This window comes from Balaenoptera musculus, chromosome 3, assembly GCF_009873245.2.
Source record: "Balaenoptera musculus isolate JJ_BM4_2016_0621 chromosome 3, mBalMus1.pri.v3, whole genome shotgun sequence".
Classification (NCBI taxonomy): Eukaryota; Metazoa; Chordata; class Mammalia; order Artiodactyla; family Balaenopteridae; genus Balaenoptera; species Balaenoptera musculus.
This window is the reverse complement of record NC_045787.1, coordinates 113,947,653-113,967,047: the sequence shown is the minus strand read 5'-3', so window position 1 is coordinate 113,967,047 and position 19,395 is coordinate 113,947,653. Positions and strand designations below refer to the sequence as shown.

At 42.7% G+C, this 19,395-nt stretch overlaps 1 protein-coding gene across 1 annotated transcript in view; it reads left to right on the top strand.

Annotated features, from left to right (window-relative positions):
• The window catches only part of KLHL3 (kelch like family member 3), a 114,419-nt gene that overhangs the window by 25,970 nt on the left and 69,054 nt on the right, over positions 1-19,395 (top strand). Inside the window, exons 3-4 of the mRNA XM_036849221.1 lie at positions 1,805-1,911; positions 16,214-16,335. Of these exons, the coding sequence (XP_036705116.1) occupies positions 1,805-1,911; positions 16,214-16,335 (229 nt within the window). The remainder of the gene's footprint in view (positions 1-1,804; positions 1,912-16,213; positions 16,336-19,395) is intronic.

Genomic DNA, 19,395 nt, shown 5'->3' with positions numbered 1-19,395 from the left:
ATAAAGTTCGTGTGTAGGGTGTGCTGTTCACTGCAGGATGAGGTCCCACCCCCAGGTTTTGCCTCTTGGTGCTCAGAGGCCTCACCCTTCCCAGAAGCCCCCTCACTGGTACCTTATTCCATATGCTGAACCTTTCCTGATCACCTTTCCCCATTGGAGATAACCTAGCTACTGTTTTTTCCCATTCTAAGTGTCAACCAATCATGAGGCATTATGGTACTGTACCTGGAGTCAGAACTAGGTTCAAGACTAAGGCTTCTGTGGCTTTGGGCCACCTCTCTGAGCTTCATACATAGGGTGATCTCTAAGGGCATTTGTGGTTCTAGCCTTCTCAGGCTTTATGACTCTATTTCTCTGAGAAGTGAACCTGGACTAATGTCTGAATAGTTGGCAATGGTTTAATATGCTATACCAGGGAGGGCAAATATGTAGCTTCTCTTCCATCTATTAACCATGACATGATCATTATATTTATCTCATCACTGTCACGTGGAACCCAGTCATGACCTCAGACTTCTCAATCCAGTATAGTGTGCTAAGTAACCACTACCAGTGGATCACAGTTGAAACGTGTTTATCCTCCCTGTCTTCCCTCCCACTTCTAGTGCTTCAGGCTAAAGCAGGGACTAGTGGTGACCAAGATACTATAGAAGTTAGGAGCATGGGTTCTTGGGTTCAGCTGCTTATATTCAAATCCTGAATCCACTGCTCCCTTTCTGTATGACCTTGGGAAAGTTACTTAACTTCTCTGGGCCTCAGTTTCCTTTTTTAGTAATATGGGACATAACAGTAGTCATACTTCATAGGGTTGTAGAGAGGATTAAATGAAATAATAAGTATTTTAAAAAGTGCTTAGAACACTGCCTGGCACATGTAACTCAAAAAATGTTGACTATTGTATTGATAATAGCCATGATGAGAACTTGAAAGGCTGGTAGAGGAAAAATTCTTGGATTGATAGGGCTTGTGGTACCCTTTCAGTCTTCAAAGTAGTCAAATATTCATTCTGTCTCTGAGTGTGGATTGATCCTATTTAAAACTTCGTTCCTTTATTCATTTATTTAGTAAAAGTTTAGGGCCTACTGTGTGCTATACATGCAACCGGGTGTCTGGGAAATAACAGTAAACAAGTCCTTTTTAAAGTTCATAGTGTATGGGGGTGACAAACAAGTAAAAATGTCGTTATAGTTTTCTTAATAATTGCAGTAATTGGAGTTTGCCCAGGGTCTTTAGGGAGCACTGTGTGTTCCGGCGGAGTCTTTTTGATGTTAGTGTTAAACCTGGGTGGGAAGAAATATACTTGAGTCCTCCAGATCTGGCTGGCCTCTTACCAGTGTTTCACAGGCAGTGGATTCCTTGGGGAAGAGTTAGTACCTGTTCTAGCTGGTGGCACACCTCAGTGGCGTGCTCATGCTCCTTGGCATTCATTCAGTTACTCAACTAACAGCCCAAAGCTTTTCCCACTGCTCCTTGAGCTGCTATCCCCCTGTCTCAGTCATAGCTGGTAGAGTTGTGGAGCAGAGATGTGAAGACAAATGAAGGAGCCCTGAATTTGCAGCTACATAGTAGTTAGATCTCTACAGAGTTGAGTGCCTTAGGAAAGCATGAATGTGGGGTTTATTAGGGACTTGGAAAAGTTAATGAGTCCATCTCCCTGCCTAACTTAAGATATGGTAGGTCTGTATGACAGCTGTGGGTGGTGATATTATGGAATGTGGAGGGTGGGGGAGAAAAAATACCCTTGTGTGGCTGGGGGTGGGAGTTGGTGCTGTGACCCATCCTTTCTCCCACTGGTGTCTTGCAGCAAACAGCTATTGTGTGACGTGGTGATTGTTGCAGAAGATGTTGAGATAGAAGCCCACCGTGTGGTCCTGGCAGCCTGCAGCCCCTACTTCTGTGCAATGTTCACAGGTATGGTGAGGGGCAAACAATAACCCATGGTTGTGGGGCTGCAGCCCCACTGGGAGAATATTGAGGGTGGTGGCATGAGAGCGGGGAGGAAAGAAGGCTGTGACGCCCACCCTGAGGAGCTCCTGTGTGCCAGATTCTTTGCTTTGCACCATGGAGATGCAAAGCACCATGACAGGCCCTCAGCCAGGCCAGTCAAGCATGCAGTCCCTATTGCAATTAACTCTGAGGAAAAAATGTAGAATCATATAGTCCATGAATTCTCAGACTTTGTCATGCATCATAATCACGTCAGGGAGCCTGTTAGAAATGTAGACTCTTGGCTTCATCCCCAGGCTTCTGAGCTGTCATTTTGCAGATGGGGGGCCCTGAGGCTGAGAGAAAGGAAGGGACTTGCCTGAGGTCACACGGTGAATGAGTGGAACTTGGCTTCTGGATGCCTGGCCCAGGGCTGGCTGGCCTAGCTGGCCCACATCTTATTATTCCTTAGCTGTTCTTTCCAGGCAGGGACCTTGAGTCTCCTCTAGCCTTTATAGGAATGCGGTAGAGTTGGCAGAAGTGATGGTGGGGCTTGAGGTGGGGAGAGTAAGACAGAGGTATATTCACCATCTGCATTCAGTTTCAGTACCTTTGCCAACTTTCCAGGGAGTCCCTGTTTCCTGGACATGCCAAATAGCCTTGTCCAACTATTGCACGTGTATTATTTCTGAGACTGAATTCCCTGAAACCCATGGGCTGAGCTTCTTGTCTGCAGTATCTCGCAGCACCTCCCCTGAGCCAGGTGCAGGCAGTGCTGTATCCATCACTGCTGACTGAAAGCCAGCTGGATGATGTCAGGTGTCTCTTCCACACACTCATCTGTACCCTGTGCTTCCTCTGATTGTGGTCACTATCACTCTGCACTCTCATCTGTTTCCTGGTGTTTGCAGTGGTCATGCTCTGGGGTCTCATGTACCTGCTGCTTCTCACCCTGTAGTTTACATATCAAATGTTGCCTCCTCTCTGACCACCCGAGCCATAGTTCCCCACTAGGTCTCTTCCTATTCCATAACTTGACTCTATTTTTTTCATAACATTTATCACTGTCTGAAAATCACATTGGTTGGTTGTTTGTACATTTTTTTACCTGTGTCTCCTTACTGGAGTATCAGTTCCATGAAGACAGGGATCTTGTTAGATTTGTTTGTTTCTGTACCCTGAGTACCTGGTACATAATAGGACTAAAATATTGTTTTAATGAACAAAATGTCTCCCACCCTTGATTGTGAGCTTTGGGTGCTTGCGGATTATGTCTTGTGTCTTGTCACTGTTGAATCCTTAGCGCCCACCCCAGGGCCTGATGTTTAGGAGAGTGAATAAGTGAAGGTTGAATGAATGAATGTGGGGTTGCTAAGGATGGGTGAGTGCAGGCACATCTTTGCTGAATAGGCTCTTGCCCTTTTCCTAATATAGTACACAGCCTGTGCTGAGCAGGAGTGGTTCTTGGTGGGGCGGGAAGTACTTAGCACTTGCGTTTGGAGAGTTCCTCACATGTATGTCCGCCTTGGCTCATCATGTGAAGGACCTGACCTCAGCTTGGAGCAGTGCTTTTGCTAAGTGAACCAAGCCACACTTACCTCACTTTGAGCCTTGGGCCAGGAATTCCACAGTGCAGCCTGGAAAACCAGCTAATTGCACTACCTGGAAATTTTTTTTTTTTTTTTTTTTTTTAACCTGGAAATTTTGAGCCACATTCTCTTTGGAGTAGCCTCAAACTCTAGCAGTAAGGTTTTTATTTCTTTTTTGTCCTTGTCCTTCATCCATCTCTCTTTCTTTTAAAATAATTTATCTTGTCTACAATAGTTATTTAGCTACAACTTCAGTAAATAGCTCTGCCAGTCATTCTTCTCTGTTTGTGTGGTTTGGAAAGTCCAGTGTTGAGAGAGGAGTCTATTTGGAATTACAATAAATTGTACTGTTGGCTCCACTTTTTGCTAATGAACTTGCCTCTGGGGGTAGTGGAAGTGCCTAAGTGAAACAAGGTGATTTTAAAAAGGGAGAGAAAAGGTGCTTCTGGATCAGGTCTTGGATTCTAGTAGTTGAAGGGAAGAGGGAATCAAGAGAAGAAAGCAGTCTAATGTGTTGCCCAGCCCAAGCTTTCCATTGAATCTGGTTACCATCCATTCTTCCATCCTTCCTTCCATCCATCCATCCATCCATTCATCCATCATCTCTGTCTGTCCGTCCATCCACCCACCCACCCACCTACCTATCCATCTACTCATCCAAACACTATTCACATATGTTCATTGCAGAATAAAAATTAGAAAATGTGGGCAAGCAAAAAAAATACATGTAATACATTTACTCTTGTGATAGCTTATGCTTCTCTTTAATATTACTACTTATCTCATTACTTCCTCACTGTCTGATTTGCCTGGTCAGTCATAAACTTTATGAGGGTAAAAACTGTACCTTTTAAATTCACTCCTATGTCCCTGCTGCCTAGTGTGATCTTACATACAGTAGGTGCTCAATGAAAATTTGCTTAATTGAACTTAGCGCTATATTGTCAATATATTTTCATGGCAATGAAATCACATCTACATCATTATTTTAATGGCCTCATAAGATTCTATCATATGTATCTGAATTGAAAATCCATTTCCTTACTGGCTGGAAATTATAGTTCTTTCTAATATTTTGCTATTATAAATAATGCTAAAATGGGCATCCTTGCAACTTAGTCTTTACTTACATTCCTGATTATTTCCTTAGATTCCTAGAATAAGAAATACTTGGTTAAAGTGTGTGCACATTTTGAATTCTTGTGAGACACGTGCCTCAATTCCACAACACTTAGAACAGTTGTACCAGCTTATGCTTCCATCAGCAGTATATCAGATTCGTGTATTTTCTGAGGCCCCTTGGTTTTGCTTAAACCTTGGTAAACAGGTACAAAAAAAAAAGTAACATTGCAAAATTTTGTTCTAATTATCAGGTTCAGCTTCAAAATGCATAAAATTAGTAATGAAAAGGCCCAGCTGACTCTTGTTGAGTCCATTTCTATCAGCATGTTTAAGGCCCCAAAGAAAAGGAAATACATGTGACTTTCTTCTGACTTGAGTGGTGTGATTAAGATCTTTTACTGAGGCTTAAAGTGTTTTTATTTCTTTGTCCTCTGAGTTCATATTGCCCAGATGTCCTGTGATGGGTCCAAATACCAGCTCCACTCCTTGACCATATCCTTCCCAGAATAACTTGTAATAAATGTGAAACTGAGGTCTGAGTGCCCACAGGAGAGTGTCCAAAGGCAGCCAACCTGTGAGAAGATCTGGGATGGGCAGTCACCTGAGTTGCTCTCCAGTCCTTCAGCATAGTGTGATTGGAGAGGCCAGAAGGGCTGGTCTTGTCCTTCTTTTCCCTGCGAGTATGGAATACTTAAGATTCCCCTTGACCCCATCCTCCCCATCTAGCACCTCCATCCCAGGGGAAGATAATTTCCCCAAAATAGCCCAGTCAGTTTTTTTTCCCTCTTTTTATCGTGCCCTTTACTATGGGTTCTGTGTACTATAGTATTTGTACTCCATATGGATCCCTTCATGTCATCCAAAACTTTGAAAACACCCATTTTATAGTGTTAAAAGAACCAAGTTCTAAAGAATATGTGGGCTAAGTGTCTTAGGCTCATCACCATGGCTAAAAGACATTTGAACTCCATCCCAAAAGAAGCCCTGGGAGTGAGCTGTCCCATCTTCTGGTTCTGTTGTGCTACATGCAGAGGCTGATTAAATTGGCTTTGTTTTTTATTTTTTATTTGTTTTTATTTTTCTATTTATTTAGGCTCCGCTGGGTCTTCATTGCGGCATATGGATCTTTTAGTTGTGGCATGCGGACTTCTTAGTTGCAGCATGCAGACTCTTAGTTGCGGCATGTGAACTCTTAGTTGTGGCATGCATGCGGCATCTAGTTCCCCGACTAGGGATTGAACCCGGGCCCCCTGCATTGGGAGCACAGAGTCTTACCCACTGGACCACCAGGGAAGCCCCGGCTTTGTTTTTATAAAGAAAAGTTACTGTCCAGTTTTTATTAGATGTAGGCTGATATTCAACTGGTGTCTTCGAATATATGGTGAACAGAAATAGGGAGGAGAGTCAGGAATGTGCTGGAGGTAAGAGGCAAGGGGCTTGGAATGTGAGCACCAACTAGCCTCAAGCAGAAAAATGAGAGCCTGGCTCTCTTACCTCCAGGCATGCACTCATCCCATAGAACCATTGTTTCACCCTTTCTTTATGCCTGACTCTGCCAGGCCCTGGCCCATGTTTGTGTTCTGAGTGTTTGTATGATGTATTGATGTCTTTGAAGATCTTTGCATAACATGCAGTTTAGCAAGACTTAATCCAAGGCAGTGGGGCAGGGAAGGAGGGAGCCCTAGGGAGTAGAATCCTTTCTTTGTATAAAGAGGGCCTTGAAAATTAGTCAGAGTAGATAGGGTCTGGTTTCTGAGGGTTTTGCTTCTAAGGAAATGGTGAATTTTTTCAAGAATTGATTTGGATGTAGTTCAATATAGGCCTTTGTAGTGTCTAGGAAAAGATACCACTATTCAGACACCCACCAGCACCCATTAAGGTGCAACTGATTTGACCAAGGTGATCTGCGGTAGACTTGTCTGGACTTGGAGTAGCTCAGCCTTGAAATTTAGATCATCATTGGAGAGGATCACTGGTAAGAAATGTTTTATGAATGTTCATAGAGGAGGTTTGGAGTTACTGATGCAGTGGCCTCTTTGCTAAGGATTAAACACAGCGGTGGTAATGCCACCTTGCATTGGGAGATGGTGTGGTGTCTTGGAAAGGGCTTTGGAGCCATCATGACCTGACTCCAGCACCTGATAGGTTTGTAGGGAATTCACTTAACCTCTGTGATCCTGTTTTCCTGTTTATGAGACTGGAATAATAACAATAAAACAATAATAACAATAACCAGGGAACAGATACAGGTAAGGGAAATAAGCCACCCAATATAGAATAGGTAATTAATAAAGTTTACTCTTATTATGTGTAGAGCACATCATAGTTTACAGAGCTCATGTGGATGTGTGGGGTGGCTCTGATACCAGCTGCCCTGATGGTGGTTAGGGTTGATATGAAACATCTCTGTTTCATATCAGGAAGGCATTTCCTTCCTGACTTGGTGCTCCATGTGCCTCTAGCTGAGCAGAAAGACCTTTCCAAGTGGAGGAAGGACAACATTCCAGGGAGGTTGGGTGCTGGGGTGATATCCATCATTGCAGCTCTGCTGAATCCTGCTGCCACAGTTCTCAGACTCTCATTATCTCCTTTGACTCTCACATAGCCTTGGCTTAAAGGCAGGGCCGGGAATGTCCTTACTTTACAGGAGACAGAGGTCAGCCTTTTGCAGTTAAATGGCATAGGCTGCTCACCTGCAGGAGGTTTATCTGGGATTCAGGGAGGTGACAGGGTATTTCTTTTTCTCATGTGATGTTAACATGTGACATTAGTCTCAGCTTTAGCCAAATGAGTTGGCAACCCAGATATTAGGACTTAGACAGATGAAGGTTAGTGGTAAGAGAGTTTAATAACCATCTTAACACCCATGCAGGATCACTGTGCAAAGGATAAGGACCTTCTGTTTTCTTTTTACCCAGATCATGAAACTAAATTAAAACAGTAAGGATTCAGCTGAGGAGTGAGGAGGAGTTCCATAACACAAGGCTTCCTGAATGCACTTTTTCTTCCCTTTGCCATACAACTTTGTAGGGGTGGTTGGTGGTCTATGTCTGGTTCTTCAGAAAGACTTCGCAGCCACTCTACCATTCCTTTCTCACTGTTGAGGCTTCTTTGGCTGAATAATAGGGTTGGGTTTATACCAGTGATCTGGAGGATGAGCCAGTGATTTTATAGCCTTCCTAAGTCTTCTGTGATGGTGAAAGGTTTTCCCTCCTGGCTGCTCAAGATGCACCTCCTCCCTCCTGTTCCCCCTTGGGCAATCTTCCACCTAAAAAGAGCTCTGTTGTGTATGTGGTGTGCTTGCTAGTTGAGAACCATGACTTGCTTTCCTGGGCTCTTTATTGTTCTTGGCGACTTCTAGGTGCAAGGTCTTAAAGTAGAGCCTGAGGATTTAAAGAAGTTCAAGACACAGACCCTTAGTCCAGGCTGCCATCATCTTTCACCTGATTTACTGCAGCAGCCTTCTAATTGGTCAACCTGCCTCCTATTTTGTTCCCTCACCCCCAACCCATTTTCTATGCTGTAGCTTTAGTGATCTTTCCAAAATAAAAAATCTAATGTATCCCTTACTTGCTTAAAGTCTGTCAAGGGCTCCCCATTGCCCTTAGGATGAAGTCTAAACTTCTCAGCATGGCCCACAAGGCCCTCAAGTGGCCCAGACCCTGCTTGTATCTCCAGCCTCCTCTCCCCCTTCCTCCCTTTTCGTGTTGTGCTTCTGCCAGACTCAACTTCTTATGGTTCCAGAATAGGTCATGTTCTTTCTTACCTCCGGACCTTTACATACACTGTTCTATCTGCCTGGAATAGTCTTCCCTCATACTCACTGCTCTTCTGAACAACCATGACTCCTCCAGATCTCATGTTAGATCAGTGGTTCTTAACCATTATGAATCAGTCTGATGAAAACAATGGATTCTTTCCACAAAAAATAGTAAATGTGTGCTCCTGCGTGCTCATCATTTTGCATACAATTCAGGGTATAGGCTTCCCTGCTTAAGAACCTTTTAAGCTGAACCTCCTTTTCTAGCATTTAACATACTTTGTAATTGTTGGTTTACTTATCCCTCTTTCTACTAGACTGAGCTCCATGAGGGCAGGGAACATGATTTGTTCACCACTGTGTCCTCTGGGCCTTGCCCATGGGGACTGTTTGATACATGTTTGTTGAGTGAATGAATGAACAAATATCTGCCCTTGAGTAGATCATGATCTATCTGGAAGAACAGGATATGGTGTTAACAGAGGACAAAAGATGTGCAACAAACAGACATCTTCTTTTTTTTCTTTCTTTAATTCAAGTATAGTTGCTGTACAATATTATATAAGTTACAGGTGTATAATATAGTGATTCACAATTTTTAAAGGTTATACTCCATTTATGGTTATTATAAAATATTGACTGGGCTTTCTGGTGGCGCAGTGGTTAAGCATAGACCTGCCAGTGCAGGGCACATGGGTTCGAGCCCTGGTCCGGGAAGATCCCACATGCTGCGGAGCAACTAAGCCCGTGTGCCACAACCACTGAGCCTGTGCTCTAGAGCCTGCATGCTACAACTACTGAAGCCCGCGTGCCTAGAGCCCGTGCTCCGCAACAAGAGAAGCCACTGCAATGAGAAGCCCACACACTGCACCGAAAGTAGCCCCTGCTCGTTGCAACTAGAGAAAGCCCACGCGCAACAACAAGGATCATACACCATGATCAAGTGGGGTTTATCCCAGGAATGCAAGGATTCTTCAATATACGCAAATCAATCAACATGATACACGATATTAACAAATTGAAGGAGAAAAACCATATGATCATCTCAATAGATGCAGAGAAAGCTTTCGACAAAATTCAACACACATTTATGATAAAAGCCCTGCAGAAAGTAGGCATAGAGGGAACTTTCCTCAACATAATAAAGGCCATATATGACAAACCCACAGCCAACATTGTCCTCAATGGTGAAAAACTGAAACCATTTCCACTAAGATCAGGAACAAGACAAGGTTGCCCACTCTCACCACTATTATTCAACATAGTTTTGGAAGTTTTAGCCACAGCAATCAGAGAAGAAAAAGAAATAAAAGGAATCCAAATCGGAAAAGAAGAAGTAAAGCTGCCACTGTTTGCAGATGACATGATACTATACATAGAGAATCCTAAAGATGCTACCAGAAAACTACTAGAGCTAATCAATGAATTTGGTAAAGTAGCAGGATACAAAATTAATCCACAGAAATCTCTTGCATTCCTATACACTAATGATGAAAACTCTGAAAGTGAAATTAAGAAAACACTCCCATTTACCACTGCAACAAAAAGAATAAAATATCTAGGAATAAACCTACCTAAGGAGACAAAAGACCTGTATGCAGAAAATTATAAGACACTGATGAAAGAAATTAAAGATGATACAAATAAATGGAGAGATATACCATGTTCTTGGATTGGAAGAATCAACATTGTGAAAATGACTCTACTACCCAAAGCAATCTACAGATTCAATGCAATCCCTATCAAACTACCACTGGCATTTTTCACAGAACTAGAACAAAAAATTTCACAATTTGTATGGAAACACAAAAGACCCCGAATAGCCAAAGCAGTCTTGAGAAGGAAAAATGGAGCTGGAGGAATCAGGCTCCCAGACTTCAGACTATACTACAAAGCTACAGTAATCAAGACAGTATGGTACTGGCACAAAAACAGAAATATAGATCAATGGAACAGGATACAAAGCCCAGAGATAAACCCACGCACATATGGTCACCTTATCTTTGATAAAGGAGGCAAGCATATGCAGTGGAGAAAAGACAGCCTCTTCAATAAGTGGTGCTGGGAAAACTGGACAGGTACATGTAAAAGTATGAAATTAGAACACTCCCTAACACCATACACAAAAATAAACTCAAAATGGATTAAAGACCTTAAGTGTAAGGCCAGACACTATCAAACTCTTAGAGGAAAACATAGGCAGAACACTCTATGACATAAATCACAGCAAGATCCTTTTTGACCCAGCTCCTAGAGAAATGGAAGTAAAAACAAAAATAAACAAATGGGACCTAATGAAACTTAAAAGCTTTTGCACAGCAAAGGAAACCATAAACAAGACCAAAAGACAACCCTCAGAATGGGAGAAAATATTTGCAAATGAAGCAACTGACAAAGGATTAATCTCCAAAATTTACAAGCAGCTCATGCAGCTCAATAACAAAAAAACAAACAACCCAATCCAAAAATGGGCAGAAGACCTAAATAGACATTTCTCCAAAGAAGATATACAGATTGCCAACAAACACATGACAGAATGCTCAACATCATTAATCATTAGAGAAATGCAAATCAAAACTACAATGAGATATCATCTCACACCAGTCAGAATGGCCATCATTAGAAAATCTAGAAACAATAAATGCTGGAGAGGGTGTGGAGAAAAGGGAACACTCTTGCACTGTTGGTGGGAATGTAAATTGATACAGCCACTATGGAGAACAGTATGGAAGTTCCTTAAAAAACTAAAAGTAGAACTACCATATGACCCAGCAATCCCACTACTGGGTATATACCCTGAGAAAACCATAATTTAAAAAGAGTCATGTACCAAAATGTTCATTGCAGCTCTATTTACAATAGCCAGGACATGGAAGCAACCTAAGTGTCCATCATCGGATGAATGGATAAAGAAGATGTGGCACATATATACAATGGAATATTCCTCAGCCATAAAAAGAAACAAAATTGAGTTATTTGTAGTGAGGTGGATGGAGTTAGAGTCTGTCATACAGAGTGAAGTAAGTCAGAAAGAGAAAAACAAATACAGTATGCTAACACATATATATGGAATCTAAGGAAAAAAAAAAAAGGTCATGAAGAACCTAGTGGCAAGACGGGAATAAAGACACAGACCTACTAGAGAATGGACTTGAGGATATGGGGAAGGGGAAGGGTAAGCTGTGACCAAGTGAGAGAGTGGCATGGACATATATACACTACCAAACGTAAAATAGATAGCTAGTGGGAAGCAGCCGCATAGCACAGGGAGATCAGCTCTGTGCTTTGTGACCACCTAGAGGGGTGGGATAAGGAGGGTGTAGGAGGGAGGGAGATGCAAGAGGGAAGAGATATGGGAACATATGTATATGTATAACTGATTCACTTTGTTATAAAGCAGAAACTAACACACCATTGTAAAGCAATTATACTCCAATAAAGATGTTAAAAAAAAAGAAGACCCAATGCAGCCAAAATAAATAAATAAATACAAAATAAATAAATAAAATATTGACTGTATTCCCTGTGTTGTACAATATATCCTTGTAGCTTATGTTATACCTAATAGTTTGTACCTCTTCATCTCCTACCCTATATTGCCCCTCCCCACTTCCTTCTCCCCAGTAGTAACCACTAGTTTGTTCTCTATATCTGTGAGTCTGCTTCTTTTTTGTTGTATTCACTAATTTGTTGTATTTTTTAGATTTCACATATAAGTGATGTCAAACAGAATTTGTCTTTGTCTGACTTATTTCACTTAGTATAATACCCTCCAAGTCCATCCATGTTGCTGCAAATGGCAAAATTTCATTCTTTTTAATGGCTGAGTAGTATTCCATTGTGTATATAAACCACATCTTCTTTATCCACTCATCTGTTGATTGACGCTTTGGTTGCTTCCATATCTTGGCAATTGTAAATAATGTTGCTATGAACATTGGGATGCATGTATCTTTTCAAATTAGTGTTTTGGGTTTTTTTTTTTTTTTTTTTTTTTTTGCTGTCTACCAAGGAATGGAATTCCTGGGTCATATGGTAGTTCTATTTTTAGTTTTTTGAGAAATCTCCCTACTGTTTTCCACAGTGGCTGCACCAATTTACCTTCCCACCAACAGTGGTAGGAGGGTTCCCTTTTCTCCACATTCTCGCCAGCATTTGTTATTTGTGTTCTTTTTGATGATAGCCATCCTGACAGGTGTGAGGTGATACCGCATTGTGGTTTTGATTTGCATTTCACTGATGATTAGTGATGTTGAACATCTTTTCATGTGCCTGTTGGCCATCTGCATTTCCTCTTTTCTGAAAGTTCAGAGTCTGAAGTGGCTGGGCTGGGCCTCTTGAGAAAAACCAGCAGAACAGGTCTCTTGGGTTGACCTTGAATAGAGAAGGACTTATTGGCCTTATGTTCTGTTCTCTAGAAATATTTGTCAATGTAACAGAGGTGAGTGAAGGAGTAAGAATGACCAAGCCTTTGATGATTTCTCCCTCTTTAGAATTATCAGAGTCTGTGGATTTATGAGATGTCAAAAGAAAGCCTCTCTTCTTTCTTTCTTTCCTTGTACCAACAAATATTTTTTCAGTGCTTGTTATATGTCATGCACTTTGTTAGGTGTTGAGGACAAGATCCCATCTCTCTTCGTTCTTGCTTACTGGGTAATAAGTATAAGTTTGCTCAGAATTTGGACATAGGCTTTGTTTGGGAATACTTTTACCAAAGCTATTAGTTAGGGTCAGGTTTAAACTATAGAGGGATTTATTAGAAATGACATGAGGTCTAGAGTTAGGCCACGGTTCAGATCCCGGCCCTGCCTCTTACTAGCTGTGTGCAAGTGCCTCTTGATATGCCAGTTCTATAATTTGTAAAATGGAAGTAATATCTAGTACCTCCTGGGGTCGTTGCAAGGACTAAATGAAATAATGTGTGTAAACCCTGAGGGCCTGCATGTAGTAGCAACTATTATTACTGCCACTTTCAGGGTTTGTTTAAACTGATGTCTTAGTTTGGTGCAGTGATTTCGACTGGTTCATAGAGATATTAAATTGCATTTTATGAGTCCTTATGATTTATATAGGTCTCCAATTTCCTATAAGGTAAATTTCTCAGAAAATACATGTCTTTGAGGCCCTAGGTTTTTTGTTTTTTTTTTTTCCTTGCTTGTTGGAGTTTTAAGTACTTAATGTAGAAATTAGAAACTTTTGATTCACATAAAGAAGCAAGAAAAAAAATCTCCCCAAATCCCACCATCTAGAAAACTGTGTCTTAATGTTTTTTGGACATTTGAGACTGATGAAAATGATTTGTTCATCCCCCCTCAGAAAATCAGACTTTTGCCCACATATACAAATGTTTTCATGCAATTTCAGGAGTTTCCATTTGTTTACCCCCAAGTTACAAAACCCTAAGCTGACTCCCAAGCTCTAATTCCATAGAGAGAAAGCAATCAGGCCAGGCTCTGATTTCACACTCACTAAGGGCTTCTGAGTCTCTTGGTTCTTGCAGTCAGGTTGCTGGTTGCTCTTTTTTTTTCAGTCTTTTTTCTAAGGTCCAAGTTTTTTTTTAAATTAAATTTATTTATATATTTATTTATTTTTTGGGTGTTGGGTCTTTGTTGCTGTGCGTGGGCTTTCTCTAGTTGCGGCGAGCGGGGGCTACTGTTGGTTGCCATGCGCAGGCTTTTCATTGCAGTGACTTCTCTTGTAGAGGAGCACGGGCTCTAGAGCGCAGGCTCAGTAGCTGAGGTGCATGGGCTTAGTTGCCCCGCGGCATGGGGGATCTTCCCGGATCAGGGCTCGAACCCGCGTACCGTGCGATGGCAGGTGGACTCTTAACCACTGCGCCACCAGGGAAGTCCCTCTAAGGTCCAAGTTCTTAAACTAAGAATTGGCTATCTTTGATGATCTTTTGCAATATAATTACCAACTGGACCTTTATTTGTGAACTTCTTAGTAGCTGTTTGGAGAGATGAATTTAACTTCTGATTTCCTTGCATGTATGTTCTTGTTTGTCTTGGAGTAAATTCAAGAAAGAGATTGTGAGAGCCTGTTTTATAGGTAGAGCAGAAACCCACCGTCTTTTCCTGTTTCCTCTTTGCCTCTTCGTCCTGTCTCAGGGCTGTTTGTGCTGAAGCCTTTTCACTGGCTTCTACTACAGTCAGAGAGAAGAGAGAACCAACTGGGGGTCTCTGGGCTACCTGATCTGGCAGCAGTGGGAGCCGGCAACGTCTGGAATAGGTCCCCTGCCCCCACCTTTCTTCCCTATTCAGAGTCATTCATATCTAGAACTGTGTCAGGGTGGGAACTGGGGATTGGTGGAGGAATCACGTGCAGTCCATGCAGCTTGGAGGTGGGCGTCTGCAGCCCACATGCTGTACTGTACTTTATTTTCTTGGCTCCAGTGCACAGATTCCACAGAGAGAAAACCGCCCAGGCTCAGTTTTCACACTCACATAAGGACTTCTGAATCCCTGTTTCTTGTAGTCATGTTGCCCTTCATTTCAGTCTACAAAGACACATGTCTTGCCTGTCTTTTCCTTCTGAAATCAGCAGCCCTTGTTGAAGGAGCCTGGCTCTAGACAGAGCTGTGTGCTGTATAGAGAGGGCGGGCTGAAGTCAGGGGCCTCGGGGCCGCCCATGTGGTGCCACTGCTGCCCTAGTTCGCAGGCCTCTGTCTTCTCTTTTTTGGATGATTGTCAGGGCCTCCCATCTGTTCTCCCTGCCTCTGACCCAGCTTCCACCAGTGCATCCAGAATTTCATTCAGAGACACCCATCTGTTGATGTCATTCCCTCGTTTAAAACCTTTCAGTGGTGCTACTCTTAGGATAAAGTCCAAACTCATTTGCATGGTTTACTGGGCTCTGCAAGTCCTGGCCCCTATCTGCCTCTCCAGCCTCCTTCCTCTCACTGTCACCCCACGTACCAGCCATGCTGCCCTCTCACTGTTCCCCACATTTATCCTTTTGGCACTTTTCTATCTTTGCACTGATGATTCCTGCATCCAGCTCGTCCTTCCTCACCTCTGCTGCATGTGGAATACCCAGCTCAAATGTGACCTCCTATTAGGATGCCTTCCTGTCTTCCCCAGACAGGGTTTGTTGCTCTATCGTCTGCATTCTTGGGATTCAATATACCATAGTGATTACAAGTGTGGGGCTCTAGAGTCAGACTCCCTGCTTTCAATCCCAGCCTGGCCCCTTCCTAGATGTGTGACTGTAGGCAAAATGAATTACCTACACTCCTGTGCCTCAGTTTCTTCATCTGTAATATGGGGATGATATTAATAACACTCATAGGTTGTTGGTTAAAATAGGCAACAGTTTAAAGTGCTTAGCACAGTGCTTGGCCATAGTTAGCACTCAATAATTGTTTTTTTAAGAAATTGTTGTTCTACTGGTACTTTGCATATACCTCTATTAAGCTCTTATCATCTCATGTATTTTTATTTATCTGCCCTACTAGAACAGGTGCTCCTTCTTGAGGACAGGTGCATATCTCGTTCACTTTCCCTGGCCCCCGTGTACAAGTTTGCAGTAACTTGGTTGAATGCTTTATCACATATAGATTTGCCTTCAGAGTGGAAATGGGCAACAGATAGAGTGGGGAATGCTTGAAATTGGGTTTGTGGATGATCACAGACCCAGAGTTGTTGTGACCTTGATGTCAGCTGGTCTATCTTCCTCTGTGCCTGAGCCCTTCTGCTGCCTCCGGGAGCACAGACAGTGCTTTTATGTTGCCAAGACAGGGCAGGAGGCCACGTGAAAGTTAAGCACACCCTAGGCACCAAGTTCATGTCCATTTTGTTTTTGTTTTGAACTGTAGGTGACATGTCTGAGAGTAAAGCCAAGAAGATAGAAATCAAGGATGTGGATGGGCAGACCCTGAGCAAGCTGATTGACTACATCTATACGGCTGAGATTGAGGTGACTGAAGAGAACGTCCAGGTAAACTCAGCTCCAGCTAATAGCTCAGTGTATCGTATATTCAGGGCCCACTGTTTTACATCATCATTTCATTTAACCCTCACAACAACTCAGTTGGTAACTGGAGAGGAAACTGAAGCTCCAGAGAGAGTAAGTGACTTGCCCTGGGTCACATGGCCAGGGTGAACGACCCTCAGACTCCTGCCTGCCTGACCATGGGACTCACGTTCTTCACCACTAGGCCAAAATCCCTCTGAATGAGCTTGGGCTCCAGAGCAGAAAGTCTTTAACTCATGCTGGTTTAAAGTCTTGGGGAAGGAAGAATTAGAAGCCTGGGTGACCCCTCTTCTCCCCAGTCATTATCTCATCTCAGGGATTTTGAGTATTGGCTTGTGAGACTGTTAAAAGTTTTTCTTGTCTCACTGTTCGTCAGCGAAATGCCTCTGAGCCTGTGGAGGTGCCAAGCACCAGGCTTGAGTGTCAGTAGGGGCATGTTGCTCTGAGACATGTTGTCTGTGCCTTTTCCTCCTTTCGCCGCCCCGCCCTCATCCTAAGCCATCTGGAGCCTTGAAAGAGGAGCCAGCGAAGACACTGCTTCACCCAAAGGTGTGGATCTTTACTGTGGAGACGTGAGACATCACCGTCATGCTTCAGAAGGGAAGATGGTTGAGGGTGTGGCCCATGCTGGAACGCTATGAATCACCGGGCCAAACACAGATGCAGGATACACTATTTCTTGTCATTAAGGAATTTACTATTTAATTAAAGTAATAGAAATTGTATGGGATTTGGAGGTTTTTTCTTCCTTTTTTTTTTTTAAAGCAAAATTTCACCTTATTTAGGTGAATAGGCCAGTACCTCTCTGGTGACCAAAATACCTATTTCCCTTATCCAGAACACCATCCCCTTTTCTAGGATTGAGGTATTTGGGAGGCCGAATTGATAATCGTGTATTGATTCCATTTGGCCCAGATGTTTGAGTGCCTCTTACATGCCAGACACTTTACTGGGCACTGTGTTTGTACCAGTGAGCAGAGGTCATTCCATTGTCTGCTTTCATGAAATTTGTGGTCTAGGGGTGAAGACGGACACTCATCAAATAAGCACACAGGTAATGTTTATGCACAAATTGTGATAAGTCCTTTGAAGGAAAGGAACAATTTGGATGAAGGAGGGAATCTAGGCAGGGCTCTTTCAGGAGATAAGATTTGAGCTGAGGACTGCAGGATGAGTGGAAATTAGCTTGGTGTGGTGAAGGGTACTCTGCTGGGGGTGTCAGGGTACAGGCAGACTGAGGGTCTGAGGCACCCTGCATTTGGGCCTGCAGAGCCTGCCCCAAGGTACAGACTGCTTTTGTCTCTGGCCCCTAGACAGACTTTTGGGTGGCATAGTTTCTACAGAGATCTGGTATAATCCTCCCCTGCCCTTTTAAAATTGAGGTTTATTTTATGCACAGTAAAACGCATAGCCATTCCATTATTTCTGGTCTTTCCCATCCAGAGTGGGCGAGGTCATGGTTACATACTAGGTCTAGCAGTGGAATTTAAACAGCTGAATGACTTTTGGGCAGTAACAGTAAGTGCAAAGTAATTTAGTATAAAATATGTATAAGGCATGTATGGAAAAAAAAATTTTTAATGGGTGAAAGTGATTTCAAATCACCACGACATTTAAATTCATTTAGGTACTTTTGAGACTGATATAAATATTGAGATATACAAAATGCCAGAAATTACATCCTTTCAACTCTAATGAAAAATGCTAGATGTCAACCTAAAAATATGCAGGGGTAAATAATTTTTAAAAATCTTGCATTAGGGTATATCAGTAACTCATTAATCATACAGTGTGGTAGGCAGAATAGTAGCCCCCAAAGATGTTCGTGTCCTAACCCCTGGAATTTTGTGAATATGTTAGGTTGAATGTCAGAGGAATTAATATTGCAGGTGGAATTAATGTTGCTAATCAGCTGAACATGTGATGGGAGATTAGCTTGGATTATCCAGGTGGGCTCAGTGTAATAGCTAGGGGTATTTAAATCGAAGAGGGAGGCGGAATGAGAGAACTAGAGCGATGTGACCTGACAAGGATTCAGTTTGATGTTTCTGGCCTTGAAGATAGGGAGGCCATGAGCCAAGGAATGTGGGTGCCTCTAGAAGCCTGAAGGGCAAGGAAACAATATATTCTCCCTCAGAACCTCCAGAAGGAACTCACCTCTGCTGACACCTTGATTTTAGCCTGGTGAAACCCATTTGGGACTTCCGACTTCCAGATGTAAGAAAATAAATTTGTTTGTTGTTTTAGGTCACTAAAACAAAACGAAACAAAAACAAACAAACTTAAAACACTGTTTAGGGGAGATTGTAGAATTGTATAATTGGAACCAGCTTTTTTCTCCCTTTTCTACATGTGTTTATTTAATAACCTTATTTTTTCCTGTAAAGTACAAAGTGTTTACAAGCTTAGATAGTTAGAAGATGTTCCATTCTGGATCCTTTTTGCCTGGCTGGGTATTTATCTTTGCAACTTTGGTCTAACCCAGTGGTGGTCTCTACAGCACCAGTTACCTTAAGGCAGGTAGCAACAGATAGCGTAATTGGAGGACTCTGGAGAAAATGGCGTCACCATTACTTTTAGAAACTACTTTGTAGGGGTGGGGGGGGAGGGAGCCAGCGTGAAGACGTGCAGCTTCAGAGGGCATGCAGAACTAAAGATGAGGCAGGAATCAAGTCTGAATGGAGACCTGGGTCCAGGCTTCAGCTTTGACGTTCATTCACACAGTACTCTTATTCTTGCCTTTTCCCACTGCAGGGGGTCAGTCTCCTGACTGTAAGGTGAGGGCATGGGACTCAGTGACCTCTGATCAGAGAAGACTCTTACTCTGCCAGCCTCTGGTTTGTTCTGCTTCCTTCCTACTAGAGCTTCTCTGATACCCCCCCCTGACATCCCGCCTCAAGGATCAGTTTTCTCTTCTGTAAAACAGGAATCATAATAGTACGCATTCTGTTGGGTGGTCATGAGTTAGACTGTCTGCCTTCAAACCTTGACTCCACCATTTTCTAGCTGTGTGACCCCAAGAAG